Raw genomic sequence first — 11,167 nt, 5'->3', positions numbered from 1 at the left:
CAAAAGCTACTGGTCTGAATCGGCTGCATTTGGGAGCATCCGTCTGAAGAGGCTGAACTTATTGACGAATTTGTTGGATATCATTTCACATTAATTGGTTTTGATCATGAGACACACGGTAAGCAAATTTGGAGAGCTTGAACTACAAAAAAAGCCAGTGGCAGCTCCACTAAAGCTCACCTTCTGGTCTAAAAATACATTTTGACATATTGGAGTCTTTTTTTTTTTATCCCTAAATTGATTGTGGATTATCATCTCGTGGTAACAAGACAGGCATCTTTCAAATTTCTATTTTATTCACAGGCAAATAAAATGCTAAAACAAAATTCTTACAAATAGGAATACAAAGCAGTCAGCTCTGGTATAGTCATAAGGGCAGTCCAAGGGTGACAATCTGCAAAATGAAGTGGGGATCGAAATACAATGACCATTATTAAGTGGTTCACAGACTCTTTGCCAGTGTGCAATTTCTACTTTTGTGGGCTGTGAGAAAATTATTTTGGCACATAACAGAAAAGAGGAGGATGTGAGAAAAAAAGTTGTGGTTAAGCATTTTTTACAGACAAGTGTCAAATTCAGAGATGAGATGTTTTCCAAACAGGTCAGTAATCCATGTCAGCAAATGTTAATTCCTAATAAATTATGTAATTAAAATATTGCCAGCATGTAGCAGTAATATTTTGGAGCTGACAACACAAGGCCAATTTCATCATCAGTCTTGTGCTGATGAGGAGTGTGAGAACATTGTTCTATACATTATTCACAATATTTACATTAAGGTTGTTTTTTTTTAACCTTTTCTTTTGAGTCAATGTAACAATTGTTCAATTTTAGATAATGCACACATTTTCCTGGAATCCTTCTTGTGATCCCATAGCTTCAAATGTGCTGAACACAACAAAGTTGAATGAAAAGTTGTTGATGTCATGTCTAGGACTTGGCTTCCAAAAGAGGCTTCATGTCTTTAATGCCATGCTCTGCTGCCACAGTGATGATGTAGTCCAGGGCATTCATGTGGCCCAACATCTTCACAACCTCTTTTACTAGCTCCCTGTTGGCAGAAATTAGTTATATTAGAAACAGGATGGACACACCACCATATCATCACAACATAGTTTAAGAGAGAGTTATCCAGGATCACTAGAGTAAGGAAATTGTTATTATGGAATTAGATATAACAGGCCTAACTGTGCAGTTTCTGTTCTCTTCCAGCAGATGGGGTTACAAATACATTTAAGTTCTCCCCAGTTACGACATAAACCCATATATGAGCGAAGTAGGGCTTCTTACTTGGCCGTGCGTCGTTCGATATCACCCGTGCCCAAGCTGCTACGGTGCAATAAGCTGGCCAGATGGGTGAGGTAGCGACAGAGTGGCTCCAACTGAGGCAACGTCTGCTGGCCCTTAAGCCCAGAGAACCACTGCACCGGCAAACACTCGACCACCTGAAAAAAAGAAAGGACAATGAAGAGTTAAACACCAGCTCTCTGTCACCTTGTTTACTGAATCACAAATGACCAAAGTTGGCCAACTGTGCCTGTTTGTTTGTTGAGTGAAGTGTAATAAAGGCACAGGGAAGTGGCAAGCAGATTATCACACTGACCTGGTGTGAGATGCCTCTTTATAAAATACAAGGACCTCTCATCAAATGTCATATACTTGAAATGTGTACAGTGTATCATCCATTCAAATTTGCCCTCATGCAAGCTGTGCCACCTTGTCAAATTGTGATTAACTACCCCCTTAATTTCAATAAATCAAATATGTTAATGTTTGGAGATAGGACAATGGGTGTGTCAAGGGGTTCCCCTTTTCTTTTCCTAGGACTTGCTCTCAAGTCACCTGGCTTGTCACATGTGAGCAGAAGAGGGGGGGTTCAAGTTTTATGCTGAGAATGATATGAGCACAGATGGAAATTTGTAATTAAGTTTAGGTCACAATGCTTGTCTGCAGCACAAAAAGGAAAACACACACCAATTGAAGTGAAATCATCAACTTCTACATGAAAAATGGCAAATTGTCATATGCTAAGATGTTAAATTTATGAACTGATACTTGTGTGTATTGACCTTTTTAAATTTTTGCAAAGACAGGCAAAAGTAGAAGTAGACAACATCTTTGGCCTTAATATCCATGACACATCAGCAAGTTGAACTCACTTCGGCTAAATTTTAAGCTAATCTTTGTACCCGATCATTGTCTAACACAATTAATTTATCATGTCAGTTAATCTGAACAGGCTTCCTTACTACATGGGATACCATTTTGTCTGTTTCTATATGAAGCATGAAATAGCGTATCTCTTACCTTCTGGCACTTCTGAACATTCTCCTCATTAGTATCTGTGGTCTGCAGCGCAGAGAGGATGTATCTATTGAGAGTGCTGTCTAAAGCCAGGTCTCTTAGGCAGGAAGTGGATAAGATACCGTCCCACTGCAGGATGTTGCCCAGCAGCTATGCACAGAGATGACAACAGTTAGACTGTATCCATATAGACAAGGAGAGCCACACAACAGCATAAACCATAATATCCAAGAGGTTTTATTAGCTGCTACAGGTGTAAATGTTACCCTCAGTGGTTACTATACAAACTATATCAAGGACATAAACAGACCATCATAAGCACTTTGCCTACTTTACTTGTCTTTTGACCAACAATGATCACTTACAACTTTCTGCTAGTGTAATCAGTGCCTAGACAGATGAATTAATCTAAAAACACAGCTTTTGTCCCACTTGTGTACATACCTTGACACAGGACCAGAATTGCCTCTGATAGAACAAGTAAGGCCCGCAATTTTTATTCTCCAACACACTGAACAAAAGCAAAAACACACTTTTAATAAATCATCAAGTGTCTATTTTGCAGATTGAAAAAATCAAAACTGGACTACTCTCCAATTTAACAATTGTGTAACATACTTTTTGGGGTAGAGTGGCAGGAAGACATCTTCATCCAGAGTCCGCCTGGTCCGTAAGACGACTGTTTTCAGAAGCTCCTGATAGAAGGAAACGACACGGGAAAAATCTTGATGACAATTCTAAAATAATACACACAATGGCAAAAGTAATCTATTATTTTGTAGAGGAGGTAACTTATGTGCATGGAGGCAGGGAAAGAGAAACTGGACAGTACCTGTGTGTATTGGTTGTCTCCGTGCAGCACCGTGGGGTAACCTTTCATTAGTCTGTGAATGAAGCCCACTAGCCTTGCTGTCTGACTGCTCGACAGCGGATCCCACATTTGCTCTGCCAATTCTGACAAACCAACACATAGATACAGATGCCGTATTTTGTTTTGAGGCCTGCATTGTTATGGCAGCATTTCTTATTAGTATTGCAGGTGCAGCTGTGTGGGTTTCTATACCTGTCAGTTTGGAAATGATGACCTTCTCCACAATAGCAGGCAGCAAACCGATATCCCCATCTCCTCTCTGCAACGTGCTGTGCTCCTCAAAGCCGTAAAACAGCAGCGACTCAAACCAGAGCATGTACTCAAAGTTTGCACACTGTGCCTGGACAAGGGCCAAAGACAAACAGATTTCAGATTTTTTCCATCTCATTTCTAAAAAGGCAAATGTTTGACTGAAAACACAAATACATAACACGCCTTACCTCAAGAGGGTTCCATGTAATCAGCTGCAGACGGACTAAGGGGTTAAAGAGTTTGGGCAGACAGAGGCCTATGTAAGCATCTCTGTAGCAGTCTGCATACTCTCTCCTCCACACTTCAAAATGGGATTTGATGCAGTCAAGAGAGTGAAAGTCCTCCACCGCATCCTCAAATACTTTCTTACATTCCCTGATGATACGATCTGGATGGGACAAAAGGCTTCCGTTAGACATAAGTTAAAGAAAATGTCTTGAGTGTGTCAAAACATATTTGATCGACAGTTTGAAAATTCTACTGATTGTGGTTCAAACTGTAATTCTGAAGCAATGAGATGATGTACCTCTCTCCATGTTGAAGCTGGTGATGTCAGTAGAGGTCTCCTCATCATCAGATGATAAGCCTTCTTTATGCTCAGCCCTCTTTCCGTTCTGCTCCCTAGCTTGACGCCGTCGAGTTCTGTACTCAGCCACAAACACAAAGGCAAGAAAGTTAAAAACTATAATCAGGCTAGTACTTAACCAACTACGGAAAAGAAAGAGCATAAGTAGCAGGGCAAACCTTTACAAAATTAACTTTTGGCATTTTCATGGTCTGAGGTGTCTACAGGCACAGTAAGAGCCTGTTATATAAAAACATGACACACATTCTATACATTATTCTAAAAAACATGTTTCAGTGTGCATCATACCGTCGTGCCTCTCTTTCTGCTATCCTCCTCTGACGACTATGCTCTTGGTACGCTGCACGGTCTCGACCAAATGAGTCTAGATTAGGAGCCATGACAGCTTTATCTGCAAGAGACAGGAGCCATATTAGAGGCAGTCATGAAAAGCAACCCATAACGTCATACTTATCCTGGGCACTTAACACAAACAGTACTCAAATGTAATAATTCAAAGTGCTTAAAATAAATAAGATGTGACAGGAAAACAGCAGGCAAAAATCTTTAACCTTACAAAAATATGTTAACCTCCTAATCTATTAGATACTCCCAGCAATAAGACACCATATTTGTTACAAATAATCCTGAGGCATCATTCATTTTCTAGTCACTTACCTGGCTCCAACTCCCTACATGTTACAATGTAGATGTAAAGTGACAGATGACATGGGACTAAGCGATCATTTTTGTCATCTTTTTTAGTGACTCATTGCCACCTGAGCTGAGTTACAAGCACCCAGCTGATTGCCAGACTCAGCCATTAAAGAGTAGCCGAAACAGCTGCTCCAATAAAACATTTTTCCGTGTACGTACATGCTCATTCACTCAAACTCAAACCTCAATCGACCTTAGTCACGCTCATGAGGGAAACATAAGAGGGTGTAATGGGGAACACAAATGTCAAACAGGACACACCAACACTCACACCACAGAGAACTAACGAGGCCGTTCAAATAAATCATAAAAACCTTCAAGATGGACTGACTTGAAAGGCTTGCAAACTCCGACGATTCATCTTTAATATCATCCTGTCTTCTCTGGACAAGTCGTGAAGCCCGTTGCCTTAGTAACTGGTGCATGGCAGCCTCCAGCTCCAGGACAGCAGGCACCTGAAAGATATGATGCCTTCTGTGACCTCTGACACAAATAAAAGCAGGGTTCCGAGTCACAGGGATGTCTTGCTAGAGGGAAAAGAGGAGCATGATGGACAATAAAATACTGGAACCAAGATATTACCAGTGTCAGGTGAAAACTTGTCACCTCTGAAAGGCATATTTCCTTGAAGGAAATTTTCAACACTATAGACTTAAAATCAGCCAATGTTTTAAGCTGGATAATATTAATAAACCGGTAAAAGGCATTGTTAACTGCCTTATGAAAATATTGCATTAAAATCACAAAATTAGAGTAAAATAGTTTTACCTAACACTGACAATATACAGTTCCAGCCTTGATGCTTTACTTTTAGTCATGCTCATAATGGTTGATTAGTGTCCCGTTCCATCACTACGTTTTGTGTACTGTGAACCTCCTAATAGGGTTAAAACAACCATTAATGTAGTTCAGAAAACACATGTTGGCAGGCCGGTTCTTTTTCCTTGCTCCATGTAGTAGCTGCTCTGCTGCTTCAAATTCTTCTGTTTAGACATGCATTTCGTAAGCAGGTATGGGTTTACAAAATATATAGTTTGTGTCAGAGGCATCTTTTAATTATGTATCACCATGTTGGACTTATAGTCTTTGTTAAGATGACAATCATTGCATAGGGATCAAGCTATGTCATTTTTTAGGTTTTACAGCTCAAACTCATTTCACAAAAAGTGTATAAGCAACAACAAGCATTTTCTTGAATGCAAAAACTATTTGCATAACTGTGGGGCCAAGACAATAGAAGTTAAATTATTTTTTGTACAAAAATGAAAGCAGCTGTGAAACACCTGTGAAACAGATGTGCTCCAAGTGACTTCTGCAGTCAAGTTTGCTTGTCGGCACTGTTAACTAAGATTCATAATAGTATCTTATAAAATTAACAAAATCATAACACTAGAAATTTTGCTCTAAGACTCAATTAATGCTTCCTTAGATGTACATTTGATTAGATTCTAATCCTCATTATGTGGTCAGAGATCATAGACACAAAACAGAAAAACAGCTAATCGGACAGCAGATAAATTCTCCCTTACCTTTTCACTGAAACACTCAAGCAAGTCTCCAACATACCCTCGCATCTCTTGCAAGAATTTATATTGATCTGCATTGTCATTGGATGAGCCCTCCAGCTGCTGTATGGTGCTCTCGGAGGCAGCTAGGTCTTCGTCGATCTGTTTGTAGCGCTTGGCGTTTGCATTGTAGCCTGCATGCATTTGGCTGAGCCTACAGACACATGGCATACAGGGAAAGACAGTAAGGATAACTTGGATGGTGCTGTGAACTAACAAGGCAGTCTAATCTTAATTGCTAATATACAATAATTGCTTTGGAGTTCATCCATCAAAGTAATATAGTCATAAAGGGCGACAAAATACTGCACTGCAGGTCATACAGGAGTTATGTTTAGGAGGACTATGTAAGTCCCCGTCCTGACCCAGGCATTCCCTCTCTGGCCCATTAGATCTGTAGGTAGCTTTGCTGGGTCTTCAGGACCATAGCACACAGAGAAGGAAGCTGAGCTGGAGACTGACATTAGAGTGCAGTCTTCCACTTTACCTACCTATCCTGCAGGCGTTTCTTTACCAGATCAATGGATACTGGGGTTAGGTCACTAATAGAGGCCCCGTAGTGAACAGAGCCATTGTCTGCTCGGCCACTTGGCTTGCCAGTCTGTGGAGCTACAGTACTGTAGGTGAAGGGCATGCTGTAGGACGAGCCATAGGGCTGGCTCTCATAGCTGTTCTGATAGTACGCAGTGTTGTCCTCTGGCTGGTTGCTTTGGACCTGGTCATTAGAGACAAGAAATATTATTTTACCACTATGACTAATAGCACTTCTGCTTTCAACAGAATTGATCTGTTGATCAATTTGTTTAGTCATTACATTTCATAAAAATGACAATTTGTCTCAAACTAAATATGAGCTTTTAAAATTGGAGCAAACACACATTATTCAAGTTCAGGAGTCATACAGAAAGGCAAAAATATTAAACACCTTTGTTACAGCTCACCTGTGGTATGCTGATTCCTTTCCGAATCTGCTCCTGCTCCCAACGGCTCACCTCTTCATCCTGACCTGTATCCAGTGCCTCGTCATCACTCCCCTCGATACCTGGACAGGTATGAGAATGTTCATGGCTTAATGAAAACTGATTGACAACAGTAGGCTATAGAAGTTCCGTAAGTAAACCATGTTTGTAAGGTACCTATCTCCTCAGCTATCTTTTGCCTCTGGCTTTTGTTCCTGACTCCACTGAAGCGTATCCTCTTCTCTTCCTCATCTTCATCATCGCTGGCATCTTGGTCCTCTCGTACCAGTCGTTTCTTAGGGGTTTCTGTCTCCACCAGAGGGGCTTCACCCCCCTGCTCTCGAGCCAGTTGTCGTCGCTTTCTGGCAGCATGGATGAATGCAGCATCAGGGATCTCCCCTAGAGTAGGACAGAAACAGGTCTTGATCTCATACTTTTGTGTCAACACATCAAAAAGAAAACTAAACACATTGATATTTCCTGTTGTATAAAAAAAAAACAACAAATAAAACACTTCGGAAAAGGACAGAGCTATCAACAAGAACATTCATGAGTGTTAGACTGGTTGAATCAGTGATGTTAACCCAAATATAGTATCACTCAAAGGTTTGAGCACTCTTGCTGTACTGTATTTAACAGTCACTTAGTTTTTGGAATGCACAATACCTGGTCTCAGGGAGCTGAGGGAGGAAAGCGTGTTGAAGGTGGCTCCAGTGTTGTTGCTCCTGGAGACTTGACTATGTGCCTGGCCACCTTGACTCTTCGCCTCTTCCTCCTGCTCATCAGCACTGTCCACCTCCATTTCTTCCTCACCCTGTTCACTACCCGCTCTGCTGTTAACTTCCTCTTTGATGGCAACCAAAGGTTGAGGTGGAGCATCTAGGAAAAAAGAAGTAGAAAAAGTTGAGTCAAGAGGATACAAACCTTGTACATTTACAATAGAGCCCTTCAGCTTATCACAAATGAATGGTGAAGAGTTAGGTCTTAGGAATCTTGAATTTTGTGATACAGGTCTCTGGAACAACTACTCAATTTAGATAACCAATAACACTGCTATATCCGGAATCTAATGGCCTTACTTCAATTTAAGTAGGCCAAATTTCAGACATCTGGAGGAAGTACCCATAAGTAAAACAAGAGGGTCTCATTTGATTTCTGCCTGTTACTTCATTTAATAATGCTCACTGAGCATCTAAAGGATTTGACCATGACCAGTGCAACTCTGCAGCAGGTTCAGTAATTAAAACAAGCCTCTATGTCAACACTGTGCATTTGGGGCATTGTTGCATTTACTCAACCAGTCAGTATAGGACATAAGGAACACCACTGGAAAGAAAAACAAGTCAGCTAATACATATCAAATTTATTAGAACTTGAGCAAAAATGCTGCCTGACAATTGATAATTAATTGTGATAAATATATCACATATTCACTGAAGATCATAATTGTTTTGATGAAAGCAAACAATTATAATGTATTACTTTAATGTAGGGCTCTGCAATATATTGATATAATATCAATACTATGACATGAGACTAGATATCTTCTTACATTTTGGACCGCATTATATTGTGATATGGAATAAGTGTTGTCTTTTGCCTAGTTTCAAAAGTTAGTTGCCATACAGTAAAGGGATGACATTTTCTGAACTTACCAGACTGTTCTAGCTGCTCTATTATTTGCCATTACCCACTTAAGTGATTTTATCTACATTACTGATTATTATTTATCAAAAAAATGTGATATTTGATTTTAGACCATATCTCCCTGCCCTACTTTAAAGATGATCCTCAGAGAATTACTCCCATCTTGTGGTACAACTACATAATAACGTCTTACCTTTAAGTTGCTACAAATTTGCTATACAGATGCGGCACAGTCTAAGTACAATTGTAGCAAACAAATAAATCCTCTATATCCTAATTCTACTAAGCGCGGTGTCATATTTGGTGACGAAAAGCTGAACAAGTCTGCTCGATAGATATTCTCCTCTTGGCAACATGACAGCAGAGATGACAGGTATGGTAATGTTTTGCAGTAGACAGTGGGACACCTCACCTGATCTGATTTCCTGCTTGACGACGCCAGACTTCTCCAAATCCTCCTTGTACTCCCTCTTCAGCTGTTTGACAATCTTCTTGCTATGATTGGATTTCTTCACTCTGAACACCTCGGATCCTTCTGTTTACGAACAGGTGATGCGAGAAAGTGAGGGGTAAGTCAAGCTAACCGTGCACATCATCCCGGTTAAGCTGGTGATCATGAGAATGACTCACCGTCAAGTGAACTACTCATCTAGTTTATAATCGTCTATGAAAAACTTAATGAGTTCCGTATCATTTACCAAAAACAGAAAGGCTAGTGTTCATACTTCTACTATTAACCAGCTAAGTTAGCGAGCCCAATGTTGGTTTATCAAGTTAACATTACCTTCTTCATCGTCGAAACTCAGCAAACTGGCTTTCGTGGGTCCTGGCACCACAGCCGTATCTTTGGCTTTCTTTTCTTTCTTGACAGCTTTCAGACTGTTGACATTAGCCTGAAAACCATTGCTTTGGTGATTATCTGTACTGCCAGCTGCTCCGCTAACGCTGTGGCTAGACGTCTCCATAAACGGGATTTCTTCCACGACAGGCCCGAACGATGTCGGCGCCAGCGGCGGCTGCAGACCCTCATCCTGCTGCTGCTGCTCGTCTTCGTCGGACTCATTCCGCCGTCGGAAATTGGCTCGTTTCGCCTTTTTAAACATTGTGGTTCTCTGCTAAACGCACCACTGCATGCTCAACATTAAGAAATTGTGCTCAGAGCCGAGAGAAATTATTCCCTATTTCCCAGGCAGCCATTTTCTGTCAGCTAATGCGATTGTTCCTCGTGTTTAAATGTGAAGCAGAGCACGTGCATCGCTGGCACGCTACTGCCCCCAAGTGATCAAAACTAGTACTACCAGTCTTTTGCACTAATTTGTTACACGCAAATAAAATAAAATATTAAAAAATGATTTAAAAAAATGCAAAACACAAGCAGAACATTATGTTAAAATCATTTATTTTATTTACATGAACTGATCATATTGCAATTTGTGGTGAACATTTTTTTGAAATATAATTTAGAGTAAAGGAAAAAAACTGGGCCCCTAGTAGGCTACCACTAACATGTTCTCTGTACGTTTATGTTTATTTGTTTAGTTGCGTTCAGGTTTCAATATGATTTCTTAATTAATGCAACACAATGCTTAAAGCAAAATAAATTATCTGTGGCACTATGGTGAGAGTATTTAAAACCTCATCATATCTTTATAAATGTATAGGCTACAATAATACATTTTGATAACATCAACTAAGTTTGCTACTGTATTTGAGATTACTGGAATAATTCATGCCCTATCTACATGTCAAAGCTGCTGTGGATTGATTATCTGCCCATCATAAGCATGGCCAATCAAAGTCCCTTTAACCTATCTGCTCCGTCTGCATTTGGGTCAGAGTTATAGTTACCATCGTGCCAATTCATGACATGGTCATAAGACAATGTAATAACATTTAACTTTATTTTTAGGAGACTTCAGAACACTACAACTGTAGGCTACTGTTGTTGAATTATTGATAACACTGTGATACCATGATATGGTTGACTTTGACAGTAGTGGCCAAATAAACCCACATGACAGTTTACAGGAATGCATTCTCACTGTAACACACTCAATGAAATGAGATATATTTGACAATGATAACTGCTATGACAGACTACATAACATGCCCCTTTGTTCCATGACAGGTTTCCAAGGCAGTGCCACTTTGTAATGAAAGTTACATTATCAACACAATGACCTGACATCTGTCAAAACCATCCAGTAAAGCAAGCATTAGGTAGTAGGACTGTCTAACCACTGAAATAATATGTTGCAGTTAAAGGCTGCTATATCTGTGCTGATCT

The 11,167-nt window shown here is 40.1% G+C and overlaps 1 protein-coding gene across 1 annotated transcript; it reads right to left on the bottom strand.

Moving 5' to 3' along the window:
• Positions 1–285: 285 nt before the first annotated feature.
• paxbp1 (PAX3 and PAX7 binding protein 1) lies at positions 286–10,078 on the bottom strand. Its single transcript, XM_053331000.1, has 18 exons — positions 9,665–10,078; positions 9,293–9,415; positions 7,900–8,112; positions 7,411–7,632; positions 7,216–7,316; positions 6,766–6,989; positions 6,239–6,428; positions 5,041–5,164; positions 4,302–4,404; positions 3,954–4,069; positions 3,616–3,815; positions 3,368–3,515; positions 3,137–3,258; positions 2,923–2,999; positions 2,749–2,815; positions 2,308–2,454; positions 1,291–1,445; positions 286–1,051 (listed from the first exon to the last, which is right to left on the bottom strand). Exons 1-18 carry the CDS (start codon positions 9,981–9,983, stop codon positions 931–933), a joined length of 2,772 nt encoding a protein of 923 aa, XP_053186975.1. The 5' UTR covers positions 9,984–10,078; the 3' UTR covers positions 286–930.
• Positions 10,079–11,167: the final 1,089 nt, after the last annotated feature.

This window comes from Scomber japonicus, chromosome 13 (assembly GCF_027409825.1).
Source record: "Scomber japonicus isolate fScoJap1 chromosome 13, fScoJap1.pri, whole genome shotgun sequence".
Taxonomy (NCBI): Eukaryota; Metazoa; Chordata; class Actinopteri; order Scombriformes; family Scombridae; genus Scomber; species Scomber japonicus.
This window is presented reverse-complemented; position numbering and strand designations above follow the sequence as displayed.

Bases quoted from the DNA above. Each gene is read 5' to 3' on its own strand.
- paxbp1 (XM_053331000.1), bottom strand. From the start codon at position 9,983: ATGTTTAAAAAGGCGAAACGAGCCAATTTCCGACGGCGGAATGAGTCC. The intron at 8,113-9,292 runs GTGAGGTGTCCC...CTTTTTTCCTAG, and splicing joins CAAGCAGGAAATCAGATCAG to ATGCTCCACCTCAACCTTTG. The intron at 3,816-3,953 runs GTACATCATCTC...TGTCCCATCCAG, and splicing joins CAGCTTCAACATGGAGAGAG to ATCGTATCATCAGGGAATGT.